General features: G+C 50.8%; 10 protein-coding genes across 10 annotated transcripts; 7 read left to right on the forward strand and 3 right to left on the reverse strand.

Moving 5' to 3' along the window:
* Window positions 1–5,179: 5,179 nt before the first annotated feature.
* On the forward strand, window positions 5,180–8,062 carry cyc8 (putative transcriptional corepressor Cyc8; the record flags this gene model as incomplete). The annotated part of the gene is made up of 6 exons (XM_039077321.1): window positions 5,180–5,375; window positions 5,429–5,715; window positions 5,777–5,956; window positions 6,007–6,099; window positions 6,153–6,309; window positions 6,366–8,062. The coding sequence occupies 6 exons, from the start codon at window positions 5,180–5,182 to the stop codon at window positions 8,060–8,062; spliced, it is 2,610 nt and encodes an 869-aa protein (XP_038924943.1).
* Window positions 8,063–8,340: 278 nt separating this feature from the next.
* rpL3 (60S ribosomal protein uL3) lies at window positions 8,341–10,178 on the forward strand (the record flags this gene model as incomplete). Its single annotated transcript, XM_039077322.1, has 7 exons — window positions 8,341–8,361; window positions 8,565–8,656; window positions 8,731–8,762; window positions 8,845–8,902; window positions 8,963–9,119; window positions 9,195–9,868; window positions 9,923–10,178. The coding sequence occupies 7 exons, from the start codon at window positions 8,341–8,343 to the stop codon at window positions 10,176–10,178; spliced, it is 1,290 nt and encodes a 429-aa protein (XP_038924944.1).
* Window positions 10,179–10,797: 619 nt separating this feature from the next.
* On the forward strand, window positions 10,798–11,408 carry LCP9604111_9105 (uncharacterized protein; the record flags this gene model as incomplete). Its single annotated transcript, XM_039077323.1, has 2 exons — window positions 10,798–11,032; window positions 11,131–11,408. The coding sequence occupies 2 exons, from the start codon at window positions 10,798–10,800 to the stop codon at window positions 11,406–11,408; spliced, it is 513 nt and encodes a 170-aa protein (XP_038924945.1).
* Window positions 11,409–12,663: 1,255 nt separating this feature from the next.
* On the forward strand, window positions 12,664–14,913 carry LCP9604111_9106 (SKN1/KRE6 family beta-glucan synthesis-associated protein; the record flags this gene model as incomplete). The annotated part of the gene is made up of 6 exons (XM_039077324.1): window positions 12,664–13,298; window positions 13,353–13,536; window positions 13,588–13,689; window positions 13,741–14,263; window positions 14,321–14,798; window positions 14,853–14,913. 6 exons carry the CDS (start codon window positions 12,664–12,666, stop codon window positions 14,911–14,913), a joined length of 1,983 nt encoding a protein of 660 aa, XP_038924946.1.
* A 668-nt stretch (window positions 14,914–15,581) lies between these two features.
* On the forward strand, window positions 15,582–16,509 carry LCP9604111_9107 (uncharacterized protein; the record flags this gene model as incomplete). The annotated part of the gene is made up of 3 exons (XM_039077325.1): window positions 15,582–15,801; window positions 15,893–16,086; window positions 16,177–16,509. The coding sequence occupies 3 exons, from the start codon at window positions 15,582–15,584 to the stop codon at window positions 16,507–16,509; spliced, it is 747 nt and encodes a 248-aa protein (XP_038924947.1).
* A 667-nt stretch (window positions 16,510–17,176) lies between these two features.
* Window positions 17,177–18,652, reverse strand: LCP9604111_9108 (PDK/BCKDK family protein kinase; the record flags this gene model as incomplete). The annotated part of the gene is made up of 4 exons (XM_039077326.1): window positions 17,177–17,240; window positions 17,292–18,280; window positions 18,335–18,483; window positions 18,541–18,652. The coding sequence occupies 4 exons, from the start codon at window positions 18,650–18,652 to the stop codon at window positions 17,177–17,179; spliced, it is 1,314 nt and encodes a 437-aa protein (XP_038924948.1).
* A 497-nt stretch (window positions 18,653–19,149) lies between these two features.
* LCP9604111_9109 (uncharacterized protein) lies at window positions 19,150–19,966 on the forward strand (the record flags this gene model as incomplete). The annotated part of the gene is made up of 2 exons (XM_039077327.1): window positions 19,150–19,236; window positions 19,289–19,966. 2 exons carry the CDS (start codon window positions 19,150–19,152, stop codon window positions 19,964–19,966), a joined length of 765 nt encoding a protein of 254 aa, XP_038924949.1.
* A 1,563-nt stretch (window positions 19,967–21,529) lies between these two features.
* On the forward strand, window positions 21,530–21,829 carry LCP9604111_9110 (uncharacterized protein; the record flags this gene model as incomplete). Its single annotated transcript, XM_039077329.1, has 1 exon — window positions 21,530–21,829. One exon carries the CDS (start codon window positions 21,530–21,532, stop codon window positions 21,827–21,829), a length of 300 nt encoding a protein of 99 aa, XP_038924950.1.
* A 928-nt stretch (window positions 21,830–22,757) lies between these two features.
* Window positions 22,758–24,608, reverse strand: ade13 (adenylosuccinase ADE13; the record flags this gene model as incomplete). Its single annotated transcript, XM_039077330.1, has 8 exons — window positions 22,758–23,008; window positions 23,061–23,125; window positions 23,176–23,254; window positions 23,304–23,376; window positions 23,426–23,542; window positions 23,592–24,319; window positions 24,386–24,472; window positions 24,557–24,608. The coding sequence occupies 8 exons, from the start codon at window positions 24,606–24,608 to the stop codon at window positions 22,758–22,760; spliced, it is 1,452 nt and encodes a 483-aa protein (XP_038924951.1).
* A 287-nt stretch (window positions 24,609–24,895) lies between these two features.
* On the reverse strand, window positions 24,896–26,893 carry LCP9604111_9112 (EXO70 family protein; the record flags this gene model as incomplete). Its single annotated transcript, XM_039077331.1, has 3 exons — window positions 24,896–26,274; window positions 26,332–26,549; window positions 26,610–26,893. 3 exons carry the CDS (start codon window positions 26,891–26,893, stop codon window positions 24,896–24,898), a joined length of 1,881 nt encoding a protein of 626 aa, XP_038924952.1.
* Between the last annotated feature and the right edge of the window lie 124 nt (window positions 26,894–27,017).

A 27,017-nucleotide genomic window follows, 5' to 3' on the forward strand; every position in this document is an offset into this window, starting at 1 on the left:
CAATGTGACGGAGAGATGTTCACGTTGTATGATATGTGATCTACTACTCAGAGAAGTGAGCTGAGCAGAACCTCACAGGGCTACTATATACACGGGTGCGTACCGCCAAATCAGGGGGTCAACACGGTACTCCCCAAAGAGGAGACGCCCAGAGGTCGGCGGGTGTTGGCATTCGATTTCGGAGAAATATTCTCAGATTCCTCAGTATCTCTTACCTAACTTTCCCCAATGATTGTCCTGGGTTTGCCAAGGGATAGTATTGGCCAATATAGATACTCCGTACGGGATACCTATCTGATATCCTTGCCAGACAGGAAGAGTCTTGGAAGTCTTGGCTTTCTGACCCTTTCATTCCGCTGCCCCGTCGAGATGAATCCGATTATCTCAGCGAATCAACACATCCGACGTCCGCCTCAGATCCAGAATTTGCTTTCCCCTCGATGAATTTCAGCTCTTGGCTTGTAGGGTTTTTCTGTCTGGATGTCTGGGCACTGTATACAAAACCGTATTCTCTGCTTGGCTGCCCCGGTGAGCGGTCAAGAGTGACTCATTGCGCGTTCTGTGCTCGGCAACCCTCTGTCGAGACTGTTGGTTTCCCTTTATTTACGGCTGCACGCTGTCCAAACTCCCTTGGCTGTCAGTCTTTACCAAGAATCATGCGCCTTTCCTCAAACTCAGCCCATGAGCAACCACACATCTGCCATCAGCCAAGCACGCAAAGGCATGGCATAACAATGACAGGTGGCGAGTGCAGATCTATCATATCCCCGAAATCCGGGCGCTGTTCTAAACCACCTAACATGAGTGGTCGTGGCCTGCTCGTGCGCTGGCCATGGATCACCGTCAAAAATGATCGACTCTTCCATATCTCTCAAATCTCACAGATATCCGGTCGACCGATTTTTCTATCATTGGTCGCATATTCCGCTGGAAAAGACAGGTAAGATGTTATATATGAAGACACTTTCCCCCCTCAACCCCTCGCAGAGCTGAGATCGTTATCTCCAAGCAAATCTCTTCTGAGCAGCTCTCCCGGCTATTCATCCACGAGTCACCACCCACGCCCCACGGCATATATACGTTCAGCTTCCTTCCAGAGCTTTCCTCACCCATATGGTTGTTTTGCACTGATGTTTCCAGCATATTGTCCATATCGCAAGCTCATCGAACCCACGATGAATCTTCGCCGGCACTGTCGAATCGCATAATCATTCAGAACGTGAGATTCAGGAGCTTGGAAACAAATTACCGAAGCTGTCACTAAAATTCCGAACGGCATCTCGCTATTCTTCGCCAATTTTAGCATTACTTACAAAGGATTTGTGCATGCTTATGCGCTCGATCCTTAATCTTCGGTTCCTTGTACTGGCTTACAAATGGCTCTTTTCTGGACCTGCCCGTGGTTCCTTTACTCCGTACTGAATTTCTGCATCTCAACCAAACTGACGAACCCCGAGTTGATAAAGTATATCCTACGTCATAGACTCTCCATCATGGCTAAGACGCGTTCTTGGTGTCCACGGGGACCCTTTCTTTGTGTACGTTGTATGGATTTCATACTATTTGTTCCACCTTGGTATTATCTTGAATATATCTTCAAACACTCTGCAAATGAGGTTTCCTACTCCAGACATCCAAGCTACAGGTGGTCACGTGCTCATCCATTGGGAAGGTTGGCTTTTAGACAGTTGAGAGAAATATGAATTTAAGTGCTTTTTCTTTTATTGCTGAGATGTGTAGTCCTCGATCGGAATGTCGTATAATCGCCCTACAGAGAAGTGATTCAAATTCCGAATTGAGGACTCGAATTCATAGCGAATATATAATGCCGATCTGAGGTTTCGAATGCAACAAGCGATCCCCAAAAACTCCTAATTCAAAATTGAAGTAGTTTATATGTTCAATAGTCTGTACTCTAGTAACCCCACTCACAAAAAATAATCCAGGTTCCCCCATTCGTGGCTGACGGGGGCTTGCAGCCACAAGTGATCAAGATGTGATGCAACCAGCCGACTCAGCCCGCATCAATCACTGCTTGGTCTTATTGGCTCAACGGTACCTGAAAGGACCCGGGCCGCGTTGAGGGCTTGCCTTGGGGTAATGCAACTATGAGACCATAGACCCGATCCTTTAAACCTAACATCAAATGATAAGCATCCTCCCAGGTCATCATACACGACTAGACTTATATCCCTCGGGCCTCATCGCCAACACATAGCAACACAGACATGTTACCCAACAGAAAGTACCTGACACAAGAAGTATCTGTGCCCCACGTCCTTGAACGCATCTGCATCGAGCCCGGTTGGAAATGGCGCACTCTTAGGCCAACCTTGGAATCTCCCCACGATCCCTATCTTATCACTGATCGGGGAGGGTAGAAAATGGACGCATCTGTTCTGGCGTTTTGGTCTTTGTCGAGGTCATACAAATCGAACATCTGTCTCTCCCAACTAGACCGGTCTTCAATCCCTGCACTCTGGACTATCAGGTCTTGGCAAGACATGACTTGAAACTTTATGTTTTATTTTTTTGGCTTTGAGTTGCCTTGCTTTTTTAATTTCCTCATACGATGTGACTGGCGATGGGCGTGTGATATTCACTGCGAGGTAGAGTGTGGTCTACCGTTGACCGTGCAGATACGCCACGCCCGAGAAGAACTCAATTTGAGGATACGTATACAACAGTTTGTATGGATTTGCTTGACGGCGCTCTTTCACTGGTCAACTCGGAAGCGCCAGTGATTTCTATTCCTGTCCATTCTAGCCTTGTTCCCTGGCCCACACACCCCCCTGCCTCGATTCTAACTCTGGAATCGTGTCGCACGGTCATACCCACCGCCTCGGAGCATGGCGTCTGCGAAATCCCGTCGCAGGGGGCGTTGGTTCTTACTATTTATTTACGGTCTCAGGATAGAAGTCATGGGGGTCTCCACAGTGGACACAGCGATGGGACCGCGATGCAGAGGCATGCGCGCGGCTGATCTGTCTCTGGTCGGGCCATTACTGTGATCCCGGCGGTGCTTTTGCTTTTGCTTGCTTTTGACATGCTTCCGAGATTTGCATTTACAGTGAAGGTGTTTTTTGAAGATTATATATTCTGCACTGATCAACCAAAGCTCGGCGAGAATACCGAATCCAAGATGGTAGAGGTTGAGACAGGGAATGAAAGAGAAAGAAAAAGAAAAAGAAAATATCAATTACTGCAAGTCACAGGTTTTGACTCGGTCGGCAAGTCGAAATAACAAGCTGCGTAACCCCAGAGATCTCTAGGAACCATATACAAAAGATAGTTCAACCGAGGCTGTTTTCTCCGTCTCACAACCCCCAACGGCAAAGACGGCGGCTCGGCTAGCAAACCCTGATGGAAATGAGGCGTACCCACGCACAAGTGGAGTCCATCATTGGGAGAAAATAAGGTACACACGTTCTTCAAGCCACGTATGTTGGATACCTACGTAGGTAGGTCTTGCAAATGTACTTTAGATGAGACAATGGTCAGCATATCAGTACACCGCAAGGGCCGCGACAACAGAATTCCACAGCGTCGTCGCGGTTGTCATATCCGGGAGTCTCCCGAGGTCCACTGGAAAATGTGTAATCAAGATCGGCGCATCCACAGGCATGCACCAGCCACAAGCACAGGGCCATTTTTCCTGTGGCTGACGAAAATTTAAAATGAAATAAGCTGTGGATACACGCTAAGCCGCTTAAAGCGGGTACAATAATGACGGAAGGGGCGAATATGCAAGTCAAGGTACCCTGCATGGGGACTCCAAACAAACCCATGGGCTTTGAAGGGGGTGCGACTTGGATTGTATACAATATACTCCGGAGAAAAATGGGAAAAAAAGGAGAGGGGACACAGGGTCACTCGACAGCTGCACCCTGCACAGTTCCGGGTTTGGTCTGTCTGTGCTGGTCTTGCAGGCTATTGACGTAGACGGAGTACGGAGTACATCCGGAGGAATTAGCTCTATATTCCATGGCTAGATACGGACAGATCGCATAAAGTACGAAGACCGGGACAAAGAAAATCAAGTCACTAAGAATGATCCCCGGAGGTAGTCTCCGTTCTCATTTGACGGGGGATTAAGTACGGACAGTCTAAAGTGCTGGGCAAAAGGGGGGGGGAACAAGGATCTGAGAAAGCCAATGCGGCTGCACGGCCCTGTGGGCTACATAGCACCACGGAGCACAGTCGCACTAACGCACCTTAGAGGCAACCACGGGGGGAGTCCCCACTCGGCGCCTTTTGCCGGGGGTTTGTGTGTTTGTGTTTTGAGAGAGATTGGGCATTATGGATTCATTAAAAGGGGAGAGACTATGAGTTAGAGTACATTTCTATACTTCTAGAAACTGCCCATAGAATAAATAACCATAACTCTTCTTATATGCTTAATTCTCTCATGAGATCATGGGTGGGTTTTGACCAAGAAAGGAAAAAAGAAAAAAAGAAAAAGCCAAAAAAGGAGAAAAGAAAATTCAAAAAACCCAAAACGGGCCAGAAAATAATAAAAAAGAAAAAAAGAAAACCAGCATAACCGCCTCCAGATCTTTCTCCACAACGCTAAGCCGTTCCTGAGTGTCAGCTTGGCTTATATAATCCGTCGTGACGGTCGGAGCTACCCAACCACTAGCGTCTCTTGGCGAATTTCACCTTTCCTGCCAGCCCCTCGACTCTTCCCTCTCTCTTCCCCCCTTAGGCATTCGGATCATCTTCAATTCGGACTTCCCCTTTCCCCACTGTATCGCCTTGTATCTTCGCCTCTTTCTTCAATCCTTTATTTTTGCTCGTCTACCCTCGCGCACCAAGCTCGACATAGCTGTGACCTAACCCGCTGCCCCGAGATTGTGTCACTGCCGTATCGCGCCACTCATATATCGTCGGGACAGCGCCAAGGTCTAGTCGATTTTGGAAAACTGCCGCCATTCACGGCTTGATAGTGTCGCGTGAGGGACCGTGACTTCTTTCGCGACCCGTTGTTTTTTTTTTTTTACCTTGTTCCTAGTCGATCGGAAATTGCGCCTCCGGATTGGCGTGCGATATCACACGAGCACACTTGATCGGTGTCTAATAGTGGTGTGAACTTGGATTGCATCATCGTGTCGCAAACCTACCCCGAGAGTTCGGTCGCGACACGGTTCAACTCAAACCATATTCACGATTCTCGGGAACCATGTCTCATACTCAACCATCGCCCACCACGGGCGTGGCTCCTCACCATGCCGCAGCGCATCTCGCTCATGCGCAAGCGCAGGCGCAGGCCAATGGTCATATGTCCGCAATTCCCGTGCAAGGTCAAAAGGGAGTCCCTACTCTCACCACCGCGCAAAAGATCGCCACACTCAATGAACAAGTCTGGCTTCAAATAGGTAAATATTCCCGATCATTATAATTTGGCGAATCCTGACAGCCTCGTTTGTAGGAAGCTTGACCGAATTGATGGGCGATCTGGAGGGTGCGATGAATGCCTACGAGCAGGCTCTGCGTCACAACCAGTGGTCTATCTCAGCGATGAATGCCATTTCATGCATTCTCCGGACAAAGGAGCAGTTTCCAAAAGCAATTGAGTACTTGCAAAATATTTTGAAGTTGGATCCGAGCAATGGCGAGACTTGGGGCAGCCTGGGCCACTGCCATCTTATGATGGATAATTTACAAGAGGCATACACCTCTTACCAGCAAGCCCTTTACCACTTGCGTGACCCCAAAGTAAGCCGTTTTCCCTTAACATTTTCCCTCGAATATTTCTCTGATTCAATTCTCTCATTAGGAACCCAAGCTGTGGTATGGAATCGGTATATTGTATGATCGCTATGGCTCTCTGGATCACGCGGAAGAGGCTTTCTCGCAAGTGATGCGCATGGCACCTGATTTCGAAAAGGCTAATGAGATCTACTTCCGCCTGGGAATCATATACAAGCAGCAGCAGAAGTTTAATCAGAGTTTGGAGGTATGTGAAATCTCTTCATATGAGCGAGAGCTGTCACTAACTCATCCTAGTGCTTCAAATACATTGTTAGCGATCCTCCACGCCCTCTGACCGAAGAAGACATCTGGTTCCAGATTGGCCATGTCCACGAGCAACAGAAAGACGTAAGTCATGCTTCCCTACACTCTTGATTACCTTGTACTCATTCAATCCTCAGTTTGAATCTGCCCAATCCGCGTACCAGCGCGTCCTGGAGCGAGATCCAAACCACGCCAAGGTTCTCCAGCAACTTGGTTGGCTCTATCACCAGCAGAGTAATGCTTTCCAAAGCCAGGAGAAGGCCATTCAGTTCCTGGAAAAGTCGGTCAATGCTGGTAAGTCACAATCCCCAGGACTATATACATTTGAAACTAATTCATCCTTTCCCTAGATAACAATGACGCTCAAAGCTGGTATCTCCTTGGTCGTTGCTACATGTCCATGGCGAAATACCCCAAGGCGTATGAAGCCTATCAGCAAGCGGTCTATCGCGACGGCCGCAACCCTACCTTCTGGTGCTCGATTGGTGTTCTTTACTACCAGATCAACCAATATCGCGATGCCCTCGATGCTTACTCTCGTGCGATCCGCCTGAACCCTTACATTTCAGAGGTCTGGTATGACCTGGGCACTTTGTACGAATCATGCAACAACCAGATTGCCGATGCTCTGGATGCCTACGGACGCGCCGCAGATCTTGACCCGAGCAACGTTCACATCAAGGCTCGTCTGCAGCTTCTTCAAAGCCAGTTGTCTGCTGGCACGGCTGGACAACAGCCACCTTCTGCCCCCGCGCCTCAGCCGCAGGATGTTCATCCTCAGGCTTATCAGGCACCTGGCGTTGGTGCACCTCCAGCTCCTCAGTGGGGTGCACCAGCCCCCATCGGTCCCCCTCCACAAGCTCCTGCACCCCCGAGACAGATTCCTGACTGGAACCGTGGGATCAACGAGCTTCAGTCTCAAAATCAAGCTCCCCCATCTAACGGCCTTGACCAGCGCGACGCTCGGATCCCCGGTGCTCCCGCTCAAAGCCCTCGACAGGAGCCTGGTCGGTCGTTCCCGGATCCCCGTGGCGCGCCTCGCTCGCCAAAGATGGGTGATCCCAACTCCTACCCGCCGCCTCACACTCTACCCCAGCTTGGAAATGCGCCTGGTCCAAGCCACGAACGCGCTCCTAGTGGCAGCAATGCCTTTGGTGCTCCGCGTGGTGCTCTGCCGAGTGGCCTGCCCGTCGCTCCTCCTGGTCCCCCTGGACCTCCTGGACCCAATGGCGGTGCTCCTCCCCCTCCTTACCAGAACCGCCCTTTCAGTCCTGCTCCTGAGATTCGCCCTATTCGCGAGGAGCGTCCCTCTTCGCCAGGTTCAGGATACCCCCTCCAACAGTTCCACCCCGGTCCTACCCTCCCCCCACAAGTTCCAGGTGGTAACTCCATCGCCTCTGGTGCCCCGGCCCCTGCTTCGGCTGCCACTGCTGCTGAGGCTGCCGCCCGTGATCGCGAAGATCGCCCCGCATCTGCAATGAAGCGCGGCCGCGAATGGGAAGCTGATGCTGGCCCAGTCAAGAAGCATGCAAATGAAGAGAGCCGGGCTCGTCTGGATGACCAGAATAACCGCCGCCCGAGCCCACCCGCTCGTTTGCCTTCTCCTGGTGAGATGCAACGACGAAGCTCCTCAGAGGCCCGCCGCGAGGACGCCCGTCGTGCCAATGAGAACTATCACCCCTCAGAAGCTGCTCACCACCCTCCTACTCTGCCTTCGATCCAAGACATGCCTCCCCGTCCTTCTGCTGGCCCCAGTCTTCCCCCGATGGCCGAGAGCTCTGCACCTGCACCTAACGCTCCCCCCACTGGACCTCCTTCCGCCAACACCCCGGTCAAGGAAGAAGCTCCTCGTCCTGAGGCTCCCCCTGCACACGAGCCCCCCGCGCGTAAGATGGATGTCGATGAAGACTACGATGATGAAGTTGAGGAAGAGAAGAAGGCTGCTGCTTCTAAGGGCAGCCCCAACGGCAGCACTGCTGGCAACCCCGCCAATGGTGCTGGAAATGCCCGTGCCAGTACTCCATCCAAGATCGAGCCTACGGCATAAAAATGATTCCTCTCCCAACCAGACTAGTGTCTGGCTAATCCTGGCAAAGCCGATTCCTTGCTTCTCCCTTCCTATCTTTCAGTGTGTGATGTACGGTACGAATGTGCGAGTTACGCTGACTGCGTAGTTTCAAGCGCGTGCGCTGAATACTCATGTCTGTTCGTTCTCTTCTTATGATTTCTTAGTCTCCTTTCACTGTGAATTTTTAATGGTGCATTAGGCACCCTTGAAGCAAAACATTTGTTTGATACTCTGAAATTTGGTAGAGTAAATTCATAATGTCTCCTTTTTTTCCCTCTGTAAGGTCCATATCTCATTCCAGCCCACATTGTGGATGTCCTAAAACCATATTTTGCTGGCCGTTTGCCTTGGCAGCAGGAAGACCCATAAAACTCGTGGGCCCGGAAAAACTGGACAGCACGTGACTGGACCAGGGCTGGATTAGATAATTTGGGTTATTGTGGGGTGCCTCAGGCTCAGATCCGCCAAGAGTCTCGCTTAGGTTAGCCCACACACCAAGCGTGCAAAATCAACTTCGACATTTCCAGATCGTCCTCCCACCACCTCGACGACTAACGATAACAGGGTCAAGATGTGAGTCTCTCCCGATTGAAGATTCCTATACAATCGCCATTGAATACAATTGCTGACCTGCTTTCGTCTTTCAGGAGTCACCGGAAGTTCGAAGCGCCTCGTCACGGTTCGTGATCACCTTTTTCCTCGATATCGAAATTTCGAAATACGGCCACTGTGTGTGTACAGTATACTGATTATATCTCCAGGCTCCCTCGCCTACCTGCCGCGCAAGCGCGCTGCCCGTCACCGTGGTAAGGTTAAGAGGTCAGTACTCTGGAAGAATTTGTGATTTGTGGATTTGTGTGCTGAGACTTTTTGCGACAGCTTCCCCAAGGATGACGCCAAGAAGCCCGTCCACCTTACTGCCTCCATGGGCTACAAGGCTGGTATGACCACCGTCGTCCGTGACCTTGACCGTCCTGGTGCCAAGATGCACAAGAAGGAGATTGTCGAGGCCGTCACCGTCATCGAGACCCCTCCTGTACGTTTTCCCCGTTGTGTGCGAAAGTGAAGGAGACAAAAAAAAGGGACCGGAACCTAATATTTTTTTTTTCAGCTCGTTGCCGTCGGTGTCGTCGGTTACATCGAGACTCCCCGTGGTCTCCGCTCTCTCACCACCGTCTGGGCTGAGCACCTCAGCGATGAGGTCAAGCGTCGCTTCTACAAGAACTGGTACAAGTCCAAGAAGAAGGCCTTCACCAAGTACGCCAAGTCCCACGCCGAGAGCTCCGGTGCCTCCATCACCCGCGAGCTTGAGCGCATCCAGAAGTACTGCACTGTCGTCCGTGTGCTCGCCCACACTCAGATTCGTCAGACTCCTATCAAGCAGAAGAAGGCCCACCTTATGGAGATCCAGGTCAACGGTGGCTCCGTCGCCGATAAGGTCGAATTCGCCCGCAACCTCTTCGAGAAGACCATCGACATCGACTCCGTCTTCGAGAAGGACGAGGTGATTGATGTCATCGCCGTCACCAAGGGTCACGGTTTCTCCGGTGTTACTTCCCGTTGGGGAACCACCAAGCTGCCCCGCAAGACTCACAAGGGTCTGCGCAAGGTCGCCTGTATTGGTGCTTGGCACCCTAACCACGTCCAGTGGACTGTGGCCCGTGCCGGTCAGGACGGTTACCACCACCGTACCTCTTGCAACCACAAGATCTTCCGCATTGGAAAGGGTACCGATGAGGCTAACGCCTCCACTGAGTTCGACATCTCCAAGAAGCAGATCACCCCGTATGTTCCCCCCTGATATTTTCTGTGTGTTTTTTAATTCTAACATTTCTCTAGTATGGGTGGTTTCGTCCACTACGGTGAGGTCAAGAACGACTTCGTCATGGTCAAGGGCTCCGTTCCCGGTGTCAAGAAGCGTGTTATGACTCTGCGCAAGACTCTGTACCCCCAGACTTCCCGCCGGGCCACCGAGAAGGTCGAGCTCAAGTGGATCGATACCTCTTCCAAGTTCGGTCACGGTGCTTTCCAGACCTTCGAGGAGAAGAAGGCCTTCATGGGTACCCTCAAGAAGGACCTTGTGGAGACTGTTTAAGATGTTTAAGCCTATGGTTGGCGGTAGTGCGACGTTTCATATTCAATAAAAAAGCGAATATCCTTCACGATTTGCATGTAGATGTATACTGTCTAGATTTATAAATTCATTCCAGTGTATGGAGAATTCTCCTTCAATGATATATTTCTTAAATCGATATTTTCCGTTGCTTGATATATATCTGGTTGGAATGTTGTACGCAGCCGAAATGTTCAGCTGGTCTTTTCTTTCCCTTCCATATATCTATCTTGATTACATCCCCTAAAATTATCCTCACTCTCTTTACTCCTCCCAATATACCATACTCCAATCCGACAAGCGGGTGGTGAACAAAATGCGCCAGTCCAAGTTTCATTGCGTCATCCCACACCTTTCCCTGCCAGCCCCGACAAGAAAACGGGCTTTGCCAATCTCATCCTACACTCTACGATCAACCTTCCAAAGAGAACATCCACAACACCAATACCGTCTTCTACATCATCTATATAACCAAACCAGCCTAAGAACCCACCCCACAAACGCAGCGCACCAAACCCGCTTCTTCCCCGCAACCTCAAGACCGCACCCACAAACCAGCTCTTCCCCCACCAAGTCCCCCTTCTCAACCTCAACACAAGCCATGTCCTCCGACGACGCCTACATGTCCTTCCTGGACAAAGCGAACGCAGATGTGAGCGGCAGCGCCCCACAGCAAGGGACCGGCACCGTCAAAACCGAGACCGTGCACAGCTCCCTGTCAGTGCCAAAGGCGCTCCAGTCCGTCGACGCATACTACATCTCAGATACAGACGAGCCCTTCGAGCCTGTGGCATTGAAGTGGGATGGCGCTGCCAAGGGAGCGTGGCCTAGTGCTGGTATGTTCCTGATCCTGATCCTCCTTCATGAACTTACTCCCTTGAAAACCTGAGACAAAATCTACAACCACCCTGCTAACCACCCTCCCTCACTGCAGACCAGCTCTCCTCCCTGATCTCCCCAGACAGCGACCTGTCCCAGTCCATCTCCATTCTATCCCCCTCCTCCTTCGACCCAAAAAATCAGTACTCTGCCGCTCTAGATGCTGTCCGCGCCGCGGCTGTCGAGAAGGATTCTGGTGCAGATAAGTCAGCCGTTGAGCTGAAGGTCTATCGTGTTGAACAAACTAGTACCAAGATCGAGTACTGGGTTCTGGCACTACATGCGCCTGAGAGCCGTCTTGTCGGTTTGCGCGCCAAGGCTGTTGAGTCGTAGGTGTCCAGACTATATCCATAATGAGAGGTCTTGGGGTCAGTATAAGACATAATATTGGTTTTGCTATTTGTCTATTCTACCGAAATATGATATTCTATGAGAAAGATCGGTACGGATTTCGTGCTGCCTTGTTTTTCGATATAGAAGCACTGGCGCGGAATGGATAAACAGGGACCTCATCCTACTTTGCCCTTGGTATAAGTTGGCCCTGACAGGTTTTTGTTCGGGATTTGTCGCATTCTTAAGCCCCGGGGTTGGGGTTTGGGGACGCGTGTCAATGGCTGTGCAAACAGGTTGAATTGGTCAATTAATGTTGAAAGGAACAACACTGGTAACTAGTCTTGTACGTCGCTGTTTGTGTTTAAAGGAATCATATGTAGATTTATCTAGTTGTATGTTGTATATCGCGCTGGTAGCCGGGGTCTCGGGCCATGTCTCTCATCTTCCTCGCCGATTCGCCCTTTGCTTCAACAACACCCCGTGCATCTATCGGAGCAACTTTAACTGCCATTATTACTGTATTTGGACCTCTCCAGGTTCATGACCGTGGTGATCCCCGAATTCCAGCTAGCATTCATGCCGGGCCATTCCTTGGGCCCTGGGGAGCAACGGAAATGCCGCACCCTAGAATAGCCCTACCTAGGGCATGGGAGCTAGGATAGGGCTTCAGACCATCAGCCTATTTCAATCAATCGAAGCAGACAGTCAATGATATAACGAAGATGTCTTGAGCTATCAAACTGAGTCTTGAATAGTATCTACTATCATCCACGGTCCATCCCAAAGGCTCGGGAAAAGAGAGGCATAGGCATACCACTGGTTGCCCCCTTGGACCTCTGTCATTCCTGTCTCCTCGTGAGCCCAAACAAGACCCCTCGGGCCATCTAGGCTCTTCTTTTCTTCTGTGTTTTTGGCCTTCTTTCTCCGTTCAGACTCTGTCTCTTTTATCGTCGCCGAGGGAAATTCGATGCTATCCGACCTGCGTTCGTTCTTTCGCTAAAATATTGCACTCTTCGACTGTGCAATATACCAGCTTTGGTCTTCAGTCTTTACCGTTGAAATAATTAGGGAATCGCTGCGTGACGAATCGGAAGAAAGAAGAAGCAGAACATCACACCCATCTGCTCTGCAAATTCCACCAACGACTGATACAAAAGGGCTGTTCCCGCGGCGGAATTGAAGGCACAGCAAGGCCTCACCAGTACAGAGCAGAGAGTCGTGTCGGACTTACCCAGGAAACTTGAAAATCGATCAAATGTCGGACCACGGCTCTGATACCTCAGAGGGGAAGGCGATGCCTCACATCCGACTCAACTCCGGGCGGCAGGATCCTTTCCTCGAGTCAAATGAAGGCTATGCGCCTCTCACATCGCGGACATTTCCCCGGCCCTTGACACCACAGGGAGCCGAAGCGCCTATGCCGGTGAGCCCTCAAGCGATATCACCATACGGCGTATCAGCTGCCCCCGAGTCCTCGGAATTCCTGCTGCCCCCGAAGTTGAGGCCTACACAGGGACATGGTCTGACTGACACTGACCGCAACCGGTCTCCGGATCGGTGGTCTACGGCTCGCTCGAGTATCAGCTCCATGAGCCGCGAGAGCACTTTCCACTTTGATCCGTTCCAGGACTCGAGGGCGCCTTCGCACGCTGGTAGTGAGGATTATGATGTCAACACGCAGACTGTGTCCGGGAAGTTCAATATCATGCCCACTGATGGATTGTTGTTGTACCCCGAGGACGTGGAGAAGGATGACTACTTGCACAACCCGGACCCGGCGGACAAGGATCGTGATTGTGACATCTGGAATCGACGGGGTATTTTGAATGTCGGTGGTCTGGCGGTTTTCACAATAGGTCTTCTGGTGCTTTTCATTGGCTACCCGCTCATGTAAGAAGTTGCTGGCTTATCTGACTGTCTCTCCATGGCTAACAGTAATTGCAGAACTTGGTTGGCGGGCTTTGGGAAACATCCCCATGAAGGTATATGCCACCCAGAAGACACGTTGTGTTTGGATGTTGGAGAGCGACCATTGTTGGGAAACCTGCGCCAGAGCTTGATTGATCCAGACACACCGAAAGAGGCATACACCAAGAAAAGCGCCAATGGAAAGGAGATGAAGCTAGTGGTGAGTTATTTCATAGGTCGACAATGAGAAGTGGCTGACGTTCCATTGTAGTTCTCCGACGAGTTCAACATGCCCGGTCGAACGTTCTTCGAGGACGATGACCCATTCTTCCAAGCAGTGGATTTATGGTACGGAGTGACACAGGACAAAGAGGTTAGTATAAACCATGTCACAAATCATCGCTCAATCGCTGACATTGCCTAGTGGTATGATCCCGACGCAGTAACCACAGCAGAAGGCACCCTTCAGCTTCGATTCGATCACTTCAAAAACCACAATCTCGAGTATCGATCCGGTATGGTACAAAGCTGGAACAAGTTGTGCTTCAAGGGAGGCCGTCTCGAAGCCAGCATGTCCCTCCCGGGCGATGGACATATCCAAGGGTTCTGGCCTGGCTTCTGGGCAATGGGTAATTTGGCTCGTCCTGGCTATGCTGCTACCACCGATGGTATGTGGCCGTACAGCTACCATGACGGCTGCGATGCAGGCATCACCCCAAACCAGAGTTCACTTGATGGTATTAACTGGCTGCCCGGTATGCGGTTGCCCGGATGTGCCTGTCCCGGCTCTGATCACCCGACTCCTGGTGTTGCACGCAGTGCTCCTGAAATTGATGTGATTGAAGGCAGCACTGCTCCGCTGTATGGTGACAGCGGTCCGTTCGTCGGTAGTGCATCGCAGAGTTTGCAGACCGCACCATTTGACCTGTGGTATCTGCCTGACTATGGTGAGTTTTTTTTGTCTCTTCTCCCTATGGAAGACATCCATTAACCAAAAAACTCAGACTTCGCCGCTGTTTATGACTCACGCGTCACCCAAATTAACTCCTACCGTGGCGGTGTCTACCAACAGGCCATGTCCGGCCTAACCAACCTGAATCACCGCTGGTACAACGGCACCGAATTCCAAACCTACTCCTTCGAGTACATACCCGGCGCAGAAGGAGAGGTGACTTGGTTCGTCGGCGCCGAGAAAACCTGGACATTGGACGCTCGCGCCATCGGACCCAACGGCAATGTCGGGCAGCGCATGATCCCACTCGAACCCATGTCGCTGATCATGAACATGGGTATGGCGGATAACTTCGCGCCGCAGAACAAGAGCATCATTGATTTTATGCCCGCCATCCTGCGCTTCGACTACGTCCGGATCTATCAGGACCCCGATGATGAGAGCGTTACCTGTGACCCGCCGGGGTATGAGACGACTAAGTATATTGAGAAACATCGCAAGGCATATGATAATGCGAACTTTACGACTTGGTATGTTTATCGCTGGTTTTTCTCATTTGCATTTTACTAATGATTGAACTTTAGGGACGAGGCTGGGTACAATTGGCCTAAAAATTCATACATGCACGACTGTCCGGCTAATTAGATTCTATCATTTGTTGTCTCTTTCTATCCTAAACTGTTAGTCGTTTTAGCGGCATTGTTTGCTGGCGTTATTGGGGTTGGGCATCACATTATATTACTTTCGCCATTCATCATCAACCATTTGATTCTCACTCTTTCTTCGTAGAGCTCATCTAGTCTTCTCTCACCTCAACTCCAACCGTATGACGTAATGATAAACTTGATATCTACTAAGCCTAGTTAGGGGGTTCAACTTCGCCCATTGTACAAGCTCACCGCCTGCTGGATCTGGCCACAGTACGGACACGCCAAGAGGGCACGATATCTCAACACGTTGAATCGTTATAACTTGCCTTCTATCTGCAGTGCCGTGAATATGTATCTTTGAACTTCATCCTTGAGGTAGAATTGATTCCTGTCAACCAACCCCTCTTCCGGAGGTGACCAGTCTCTGCCCTTACGGCCAATATCTCTTTCTCATCCACTGACACTAGCTATAGAAATCCGGGGTCATACAATAGGATATACATGAAATTATCTGCCATTCATAGATGTGAAGCACATTCCACAGAAGAGGCCTTTTATTACTCCTATTTTCACCAGTCATTGGTTGCACCCCACACATCAACTTAAACCCCCCCCCTCTCGATCACTTGCCCCCGACTTATATCCCATATCAACATCTTCACCATGTCCGGCGGACCCATAAATCTCATCTCAGACACAGAATCTGAATCAGACTCCGATGGCGGCATGCAACTCGACGACCTAAACCGCGCCGACGGCATACCAATGCACAACAACGGCGAAGGTCTCGAACTCAGAAACGTGGACGGCATACCAATGTCCCGCCCTGGATCAAGCGATGATGCTTGGAACGTGAATGGAACTACATCTGGATCGGACACGGGTATGTCTTCCAAGTTCCACCATCTCATCTCTATCCATCTCCCCGAACCAAGTGAATCATAGTCCAGTATACAAACTAACACCGCGAAAAGGAGGATTCCGCGACCGCGCCCCGAACCCCCTCACGGCATCATACAATCGCGCCGGCCAAGGCGGCACGGAGTCTCAAACCGCCTTCGAGAAAGACGCTCGCACACGCCCGCATCTCCGCGACGAGAAACACGCCGCGCTGGCCGTCCTCATGGACAATGAGTTGTTGATTACGTATGCGCTTTCCTCGCGAGAAGTACGTTTACCACCCTGTCCTGTCCTGTCCGGTCCTATCCCAGCCACTATCACCATTACAAGTACAAGTACATTAAACTAGCACTACTAGACAATCCCCCAAACCCGCCGACGCTTCCTAGCAAGATATCTCGCGCCCAACGACCCGGACAAAGCAGAAGAACTGTACAACCCGCGCTTCTACATCGCGCCTGACGGGGAGGGCGGGGAGGGATCGCTTATTCGCGGTCGGTACCGGGAGATTATTGGGGATATTGATGATCATAACTGGCATAAGCCGGGGCATTTGAGGACCTTGGATGCGAAAAAGACGGATGCTAAGAGTAAGAAGAGCAAGAGTGGTTCGCGGTCTGTTTCGGTGGGGTCTTTTTCCGGTGCGAATTCGCCGAGGGTTTCTGGGGGTGGGGATGAGGAGAATCTATGAGTTATGAATATATGTTTCTTGGTCTTCAAGGCTACATAGACTACAGACTACTAATGACAGATGATAATATAATGTTATATTCGCTAAAACACATTAGAATAAACTACTATACAGAGAAGCAGATCAACGACAGGGCCACCAACCCAGAGAAAGAAGAAGAGAACAAAAATAAAGATAAAAGGGGTATCATCGAGGGGATCCAAAAAGAGAAGACATATGTAGCTTCTCTGTTCTTTTTGTGTTCTCTCCTCCTTCGATCTCTGGGATATTACCCGAAGACTCAGGCAACGCGGTAGCACTGCAGTCCGACTTGCGAACTCATCTTTGCATTCTTGATGGAACAGCTGAGCTGGTCACAGATGCCATCCGAGTCGGAGGAAAGGAAGATGAGATATAAGGGTAACCAATCAGAAGACAGGGTAGATGCCAAGGCTTACATCTCTTTCTCCTCTCTCCTCCGTTGCTCCGAGTGGAACAGACTCTCGATGTCTCCAACCTGCTTACGCTCCGAGACTTCTCGGTTGAGCATGCGAGAATAATGGGCCTGGGCATTCATCAGTGTCAGTCCTCGAGACGGTACGGGATCGTATTCCGGGTCATTGTAAAAAGGTTGCAGGCGGTGCGAGGTGGTGATCCGGATCCGACCGTCTCTCATGACAGGTGATTGTCATTGCAAAGGCTCTGAGCTTGAAGAGAGGCGGTTGAGATGGAGGTAGACATCGGTCCCGTAGCTGGAGATCAATTAGCAAGGGATCGGACAGTTTAAGCAGAGAATAACATACCCCTCCATACTGATCAACTTCAAATCACCGCCAAAGTACCGAGCGTATAGTCGGCTTACTGGTAGGCCATATCCAAATCCAGCCATGGGTGCTTTGAAGTCGTTCTTGTCGAAATCAGGGTCCAGGTTGGGCGTTTGCTCCACTGTCGTGTACATGTAGGTCCATACGAGGGGGATCGACGACCGGGGGATACCACCGCCCTCATCGGAGATCTTGATCGTAATGTCCTCTTTGCCTTCGGCTACTATTACCTTGGTCACGGGGAATTCATCCTTATCGGCCCCATGTGCTTCAACGACCGCCCGGAGCGAGTTCTTGAGGGTCTCAAAGAGCATGTGCGATAGGTGTCCGGGAACATACATGAAGTTCAAGTCCTCCTTGCAGACCAGCTGCACCTTGGGCGACTCGAAAAGACCGTAGTAATCCTCGCAGACGAAGCGGGCGTTTTCAATGGCCTCGAGCGCGATGTCGCGAACGTTGGTCTTAGTACAAATTATTCCGACATAATTGGGGTGTTTGACATGCGTTTGTTCCGTGAGTGCGATGTGTTGGCCGATAAGCATTCGTATACCGATCCTTGACATGTAAAACCGGTCGAGGAAGGACTGAATCGTGGAGTCGATCTGCATGCGCTGACGCGCACGTTTCCATTCTAGGATACCTTGCGCGACGGTGGTCACAACCCCGTCGTGGCGTCGTTTGATCTGTTGAAGGGTCTTGGCGAATCGTTGGTTGTAGTCGTTGAGTTCCGGAGGCCAGTTTCCGCGGTCGTCGGAGGGGAAGAAGTACCGTCGGCCTGAGGCGGCGGGTGACCTAGCAACACCATTTCCGTTGGATGCAGTCACGGATGACCGGTACTGTCCTTCACGCACGCTGGGGTTTTGGGTTGTTTCAGAGAGGATTTTTGACGGGCCGTTCATCCGGCCGGGTCGCAACAGGCGTGCTTTCACTTCCTGAGTCAGAGTGGGGCGGGGAAGAGCAATGATTTCCTGATCGGGTCAGTATATGGATCCGGGATCATTATTAATTGGTGAGTCACCTACCTCGAATGATTGCGCATACCAGTCCTGGACCTTTTTGATCGAGGGCATCTCGCTAAGTCCATCTGGAAGCTCACCCAGATCTTGCACGCGATGTGCGAGACGGATCGGGAGCTCCTCAGACAGGAATTGAGAGGCGCGGAATAGGGTACCTGGATGAGAGTTAGTTATGTAACTGTAGATAGCGCAGACCCGTTCATAGTTCATACCTGTTGAGGGACGGTCCCCAAACTGGACCATCTGTCTCAGCGAGACACCGGTTGCGGGGAAGCTGGCATAATGTCTGATGGTGTCCATCAGCCTTTCCGAGGGCTTCCACATGGTGGTGATATATTGGCCGAATGGCCTTGGAATTGTGTTTTCTAGAAAGTGATCTATCCAGAGAGAAGTTGTCGAGGAGGAAGTGTGAGTGAATCGAGTCATCGGTTTTCACTGCCGAGGTTGACCGGTCCCCGGGTTTTCTCCGCCTCTCCGCTTGCGCTCTCCGGGGACCGGAGGAAGATCACACGACAGGAATAAGCAACGTATGATTTGTATCTTAGGAATGCTGGCGGACTGATTTTTTGCTGGGTTTTCTGTTTTTCTACTTCTTTTTTATATTAAAAACTACATTCACAAAAGAGAAGTGTTATATTGGAGAGACTATGCGATTCTGAAAGTCCGTTCACCCGTGGTCTATGACATAATTGTGTGGCCTCAGGCAGGAATCACATGTTAGATATCAGCTGATCTGATGTTGGGGATGTCGGGGATGATATCCATACCACTCATGTCTTTCTTTCTAGCTATTAACAAACTAATGGTACCTTAAACACAATATGAATCACAATCATTCCAATTATCAGGTCTGCATTGATTTTATTAATGGCATTCATGGCTTATTGAAGAGAACGTTCGGTCTACCAGTATGTGCCTGAAGATAGAATGAGTCATAAACATACTAAAGAGGCTCACTAGGTAAATACCCTGGTTGAACCAATTGCGTATGATCCTAAGTGCCCCTTTAAATACAATAACTTTGTGTATCGCATCTCTCTGCCGTCTCCACTCGACAAAGAGAATGGTGCCTGGCACAAGCCCGGTTGTGTGGCTATTCCTTCCGGCGTTAGTGATCTGATCCTTCGTCTGACAAACTCTGACGCTACATCTATGGGAGCAGCGAATCGCGTCGAGAATGAGGTTGCTATGATGACTCTAGCCGCTGCTGCGCTAGACCCAAATTTCGAGCCCCGCGTTGTGCCTCGCCTGTATGGCTGGGCTGGAACCACATCTAAAAAAGGGGAGCCACAGCAAGGTTGGATCCTACAGGAGCTCATGCCAGGCGTTCCCCTAGACGAAAGGCTAGATAACATGGAACTCGAGGAGAAGAAAGAAATATTTGCACAGATCGCAAAGCTCCTTAAAGGCCTTCAGGACTTCCCGCTACCCGCCTCTATTACTAAATTTGGAGGACTTACATTTGATAACGAGAACAACATAATCAGTGCACCAATGACCACCACCAGTACTGGTCCCTGGCCCTCGTACGAGGCTGCATTTGAAGCACGGCTTAAGCAAGCTCCGAAGAAAACCGACGAGAATCCTTATATCCAGGGCTGGCATGAGAATGGCGTCCCCGGTTGGAGGCCTTTATAGAGCGAGGGCTCCCGGAATCTTTCAAGCAACTTGAATCGCACAACGACAAGGCAATAATCCACGCAGTTTTTAGTAAGCATATTTCCCTTGCACCTCCCGAACCCTACCCGCTTGTTCTTATAGATGTTTTCTATCAGCACCCAACAATCTGTGATTCAACATTTCCTCAGGTCGCATCACAGGATTAATTGACTACGACTTTTCGTGCGTTCTCCATCCTTCATACGAGTTCCTTTGCTCCTTTAGTGGGGTTGGGGGCAAGTTTGGGGGCTGGCCTTGAGGCCCGTGAAGAAAGGGCCCTCAAGGAAGCCAAGTTACACGGCTTCCCAGACCCTCTTCCCGATGACCAGCAAGGTAGCGAGGAAGTACAGTGGAAAGTTGCCAAGGTTTGGGAAGACGCCCTTCAGAACGAGGGTTGCAAGCGCCCGATAACAACCTCAGGGATTGACATTGTCGCCGATGTCGATGCCCTGCTTAGTTCTATCCTGCCCTGGCGCGTGACAAATTCAGACATTCTGAGGAGGCAAACTTGTCAAGTCATTCAAAACTGCCGAAATGAGAACGAGAAAGTCCTGATTGAGATTCTGGAGCATATAGGGTTCTAGAATTATTAGCAGAACTCTTTCGGGTCCGATTTAAGCCAGCGATTCACTTCGAGCCTCGCCAAGCTGTTGATGTTTCATTTGAATTCTGATCTATCCAGTTGGTATATTCAATAGCAAGGCTTATGATATAATTAAGGAATAGCATATGTACTTAGGGTACCGGACATCACCTACAGAAGTTACTCTATAACCAATGAACACGTGACTGTGACTCCGACTTTGGGAAGTATACGCCGTAGGAAACGAAGGATATACAAGGACACTCGTTCATGTGCTTGGTTTAGTTTTTCGTCAATCATACATTGTTACTTGCGTTTACCTTTTTACTGATGACTTCCTTATTACTTAAACACGGAGGACTCGGTTATATCATGCATAATCTCACGTACTTTTGTCAACCCTGTCCTCTCGCCCCCTTTTAGCCCTTCCATGGCCATCGCTAAGAAAATGACCAGCCCCGCGGCTATCTCGCATTGGCGCAATCACTGGTCTTCTCGAAGAACACTCCGTTCATATCCCATCCTTGATAGAGAAGAAAAGAGAGGGAAAAGTCATCGGATGATGCAACGGGCCACGTTCCCACCGCTACCCATTCGCCCGTCCAACAGATCCGCTTTCTGGACACTCAAGATTCTCTTTTCGAGCTCTTGCTGTTGTCGAGCGATTATTATCTCTGACTGGCTATTATTTAGCCCCTCCTACCCTTTTTTGTGTGTGCGTTGGCGAAAAAAAAATCCCAATATCCCCGAAAAGAAAAAAAAAAAATACAATCAATTCTGGCCCTAAAAAATTATCTCAAATCTCCAAAACCTCAAAATCTTCATCTCCTCAATTCCATTGACAACCCGTGCATCGGTGCCTCGAATGTTGAACCCTCTCCCGGCCTATACATAGGGAGGAAAACCGTCCCTCCGAAAAGCGATAGATATATACCCTCCGGAATCCACAATCCACACAAATGTCTCGCCGTCGAATATCGCACAGCGAAATGAATGAGGCTCTCGCCTATCCCTTCATGCAGTCCAACGGCCCATACAACAGTCAGTCGAATGGACAACCCCGTCGAGGCCCCATCGAAGGTCCCAATGGCCGTCGCCTCATCCGTCGCGTCACATGGCGCTCCTCCACATACAAGCTCATGGCCACCCTGTGGGTGCTGGCCGTCCTCTACATCGTCTGGCTAGTCCGCGACCTCTTCTTACCGTCCACCCCGTCCGAATCCAGACCAACCCCTCCTGCTCAACCCGAACAAAATTAAAGGCGCTGTGTGTGGGCCCCCCTGGGAGGGGGCGAGAATTGCGTCTTGGATTGGGTCGTTTCTGCTGCCGGAGTGGGGGGGTTGTTTTGGGGGCCCATTGCGGGCTTTTGAGCGACAGCTTTCTTTTTGGCATTCCCGTATATTATTCGGGTCCCGGGGAGTTAGACTTGGAGAGCTCTTGGGCAGGGATGCATTGCGCTTGAGGGATCATGCTTTTTTTTTGTTTTGGTTCCGGGAGAGATGGCGCTGAAGATACGTCCACATTGCTGGCTTGTGTGGTATCCGGAGATTCTCCGGGCTAAACCTACTGGTAATGGCGCTGTTGGGGTAGTTCCGGATGGAGCCCTGGAGTGTTCTGCTTGTCATATGCGGGAGTCGACTAGTAGCTCTCTCCTTTTGGACTTTCTACCGACTATATCTGCGGTCCGGCGCTCAATTGACCCAAACAGCTTTCTTTTTTCTTTTCGTTTGCATGTCAGCGTTCTATTGCATATGGGTATGATTACCATACAGGCCGATAGCCTGATCGAGCATTTCCGTCTTCTTTCTTATTCTCTTATTCATGGGCGGTTCAATTGTCTTTTTTTTTTCCCCATACAGCAAAAGCGTTGATCATTTTCTCATTCTAGAATGTCTGTTACATCCTCTTCCCGCTCTGACGTCCATGACACTCCCCAAATTGACCCCTCCCCTATCTCAACCCCTCGAAGATTTGGAGCGCGGGGCATCGGGGAAGCAGGGAAGTGGGGGGGGAAATTTCCCTCTGAGAGATATCCACAAGTGGAACATAATGCCTTGCATTCAATTTGTATACACAGTGACTCCCTTCTCTTTCACCTATAGGAAATCCCATATCTCCCATCGTCTTTTTATATATAACTTTTCACTTTCTAACAGATACACAGAATACGACTGTACTAAGGGTACCTTAAACGAACAGGGAAGAGGTCTCGCCCTTGGCAATGGTGCTCGCGTAGGGCTTGATGGCCGCAGCCACCTCGGTGCTGGTGAACTTCTCGACCTGCTGAGGTGCGCGGCCGACGAAGGTGGTGGCGTCGAGAAGGGTGTCCAGCTCCGGGATGATGGGGGTGAAGAACGCGTTGCGGCGGATGCGCTCGATGAGGTCGTTGTCCTTGCCCTGCTTCTTGACGTTGTCGGCAGCTTCGCGGGAGAGAACACCTGCGTACGTTAGAATTCCGGTTTGGAGAGGAAGATACGGAGAGAAACTTACGGATCTCCTCGTGCGCGTCCTGGCGGGAGAGACCCTTGGCGACACAGGCCATGATGATGTTCTCGCTGAGATATGTGTTAGCAACATCCATTGGATTCGTTAAAGATGTACTCACGTTGCCATAAAGGGGAGCTCATCGTTGACGTGGCGCTTGATGACCTCGGGGTAGACGACGAAGCCGGAGGAAACGTTGTCTAATAGTGGTCAGCCATAATCCGAGCTTCTAACAACTCCGAAACTCACTCAGGAGGATGAGACAGGCGTCAGCAGTCAGGTACAGCTCCGGGAGACTGATACGGCGGATAGCACTGTCATCCTAGGACAAAGTTAATAAATGATTCTAGACACATCCGCGGTATACTCACAAGAGATCGCTCAAACCACTGAGCGGAGTAGGTGTCCAAGCAGTCCTTGGGAAGGTTCTGCAGGTGACGTCCGAGCGAGCACAGACGCTCCGAGCGCATGGGGTTGCGCTTGTAGGCCTACAAATAATCAGCTAAAGGACCCAACACAACAGACAAACAAACTCACCATGGCACTGCTGCCGATCTGGTCCTTCTCGAAAGGCTCCTCAACCTCCTTGAGCATGGCAAGGTGACGGATGTCAATGCCAATGCGCTCACAGGTGGAACCGAAAGAACCAAGAGCGTTGGCGACATCAACATCGATCTTACGCGAGTATGTCTGGCTGGAGATGATGAAAGCGGAGCTGAAGCCAGCCTTCTCGGTAACAAGCTCGTCCAGGCTCTCAACCTTGGCGTGGTCACCGTGGAAGATCTGCAGGAAAGACGCCTGAGTACCGGTGGTACCCTTGACACCACGGAAGCGCAGGTCATTGCGGGCACGCTCGAGGTTGCGCAGATCCATCAGCAGATCCTGGATCCAGAGACAAGCACGCTTGCCAACGGTCACCAGTTGGGCGGGCTGACCGTGAGTGAAGCCCAGACAAGGGAGGTCCTTGTACTGCTGAGCGAACTGGGACAGCTTGTCGACGACAACAGCCAGCTTGGGGATGAGGATGTCGAGACCGTCGCGGAGCAGGATCAGATCGGCGTTGTCGGTACAGTAGCACGAGGTAGCACCCCAGTGAATGATACCAGCGGCGGCGGGGGCAACCAGGCCAAAGGCATGGACGTGGGCCATGACATCGTGTCTTCGGCGCTTCTCCTCCTCGGCGGCAACGGCGAACTCGTCATCCTGGATAACCTCGTGGGCCTTCATCTGCTCAATAGCCTCGGTGGTGATAGGAAGTCCAAGCTCTGTAGCCAAACTTCAGTCAATTGATGTGTTTCATCAACTACCTCTGATCTTCGACACTCCCGTACCTTGTTGGGCCTCTGCGAGCCAGGTCCAAAGCTGTCTCCACGTGGAGAAGCGCTTCCGGGGGGAGAAGAGATACTTCATCTCATTGCCTAATCAATTGAGTATGGTTAATCCCGATTTGTACAATTTCCGGGGTTGCCCCTCCTATAGAGGGGCAGTTGGGACCGACTTACTCGCATAACGTGAGTTGAGGGGGGTCTGGTAGACATCGTTGCTTCCGGACATTGTGTCGGTGGTTGTTTGAGATACTCAAACGAAGAATTGAGCAACGAGACGGACGATGAGACAGGGACAAGGCGATGTGCGGGCAAGGAATTTTGCTTGCGGCCCGGTTTTAGCGGGGCTTATCAGTCACGTTATCGTATGATCTACATGTCACATGATACCATACGTTCTATGGGATGTTTTGTTGATCTACCAGTAGGGAAAGCAGGCTTGGTGGTGCATACATTATTATGATATTAGCTCGTATAGATGGAGTCCTTTGTGATTTCACTCTCCGCTCCAGATAATCAAGCCAACTGCGCCAGCTGTACCGATAGGCTTGCCTTGTCGTACTTGATGTATTTACCGCGGCCTTTGTCGATCTCAACATATCGATCGTAAAAGCGCGCATACAAGGGCTCGAGAACAGTTTGCAGCTCACGAGTTAGCAAAGAGCGCACCTCACGCTCCATGTGAAGGGTTTTGTGCCGAGACACCATATCCTCGAAGCTCGCGTTGAATGCTTTGAACTTGTCCTTGATCGCATCCTTATCCTTGGATGACAGGGACTTGACGATGGCGCTTGAATCCACGTTGCCGCTAGAATTGCGCTGCGCCCCGCGGGAGGTATACTGCACATCAAGAAGGTACTGGGATGTTTCCTTCCATGCATCCAGATAGGTAGACGTCGCGCGCTTGCGGAAAGTGTCGATCCGGGCAATACTGTCGGGGTTACCCAAATAACGTGCCAGCTCTGGGCTCTGTCGGATCGACCGGTCGACCACGCAGAACACGTTGGACAAGAACACACCAAGCGCTGCCTTCGATCGATGGAAAGCCCGACCTCGACCTTCCAGGGAGGTCATCAAGGCCTCGATCATATCTAGAATGAAATGCGACAGAAGTGTGCTGCTGTCCGGACCTACATCTAGAGGAGCCGAGCCAGCGGTGTTGGACTTGGCACGCCAGTTTCCATCTCCCAGAGACGTCAAGATAGAAGCCAAAGGGCCCGAGTACCCCGTCAGTGTGGCCAATGAGCTCATCACTTCTTCCACAAGAGGCACCGATCCACCGTCCGGAGGGAGCGTGGTATTAGCAGCCTTGCGCTTCGTTTCCTCGAGCAATTCGGAAAGAGACGACTTGGCAGTCTCGCGTACAGGTCGAAGAGCCTCGATCAAGAGGCTCTTCAGTTCCGCGGCCTTGGAGTCAATCCGATAGGACATCGCGGTCACAATTTCGATGATCTCAAAAGCCAAGAAGCAGTCTGTCATCAGATTGGTCTTGATATACTGATTGAGCTCACGAAGTGTTTTAGAGTATTCGCCCATAGCCGGGAAGAACGTAGCCTGCAACGCCAGGCCCTGCTGATCTCCAGTAAACATCTCCACAATAATACCGTGCTCGGTAGTTATAAAGGCCTCCAGCGCATTCGAGTAAATACCAATACCATTGGTACCCTGCTTGTATGGGCCATCGGTGGGTCGCCGTTTGACGGTATTGAGGGATGCAATGGCAAGATTCTCCAAGCTGGATGCAATGTATGGTCCCCGTACTTCCGCATAAGCCTTCAGCGCGGGGTTGTCCCCCTTCCCACGCTGAGATCCATGAACGGATGCCGAGCCGACTGCCGAACACAAGGGCGCCATGTGGGTGACGGTATCTTCGGGTATGGATGGGAAGGGGAGATCTAGAACCGTCGCACATTAGATCTGATTTAGGTTTCGTTTGGTCGTGATACGCGTACCTTTGGTCAAATAGTGTAGGGGCTCAACCGGAGTGGAATGCTGGCTCAGTTCCCCCCGTAGCACTTCTTGGAGTTTGGTGCTTCCGGTGTTTAGAAGAGAGTTGAAGTCGGCGATCGCATTCTGGTTTGATCGCAAGTTTGTTGTGTTAAGGTCGACCAGCGCCTTTTCAACACGTTTCATCGCCCCTAGGTAGTGGGTGAGGCCGGAGCTCTGTGGTCTGGGAGACGATCAGCAAAAGACTCAGACTATATGCTCAAAGAGAGTAGAAGACACATACCCTGCGCGAATGATTCCATCTTCTCGGTTCTTTGCATCGAGAGGCTGGCGCAGGCGATCGATGGCGTCGTTGACCTTGTCGATATTACTGTTGGTGATTTGAAGGGATTGGGTGTTGCTATAGATGGGACCAATGGCTTCTTTGACAACTTTTCCTCCTGTCTCCAGGCGTACCATGGAGCCTTGTATCTTCTTCGTGAGTCGGTTGAGCTTCTCGAGGTTGGCATATAGGACCTCGACCTCCGCGCTCTCCTCCGCGTAGGCGGTATTCCTTGGCGCCACCATGGTTAATTGGAAAATTAGGCAAAATCAATCCAGAGAGACCATATCACATGTCACCAGGACCCCTCATGTCCTTCGCGGGCAAACGGAATTGATCGATCAAATGGACTGATTGTCCCTCCAGCTC

The sequence above is a fragment of the Penicillium roqueforti genome, assembly GCF_015533775.1.
Source record: "Penicillium roqueforti strain LCP96 04111 chromosome Unknown scaffold_41, whole genome shotgun sequence".
NCBI lineage: Eukaryota > Fungi > Ascomycota > Eurotiomycetes > Eurotiales > Aspergillaceae > Penicillium > Penicillium roqueforti.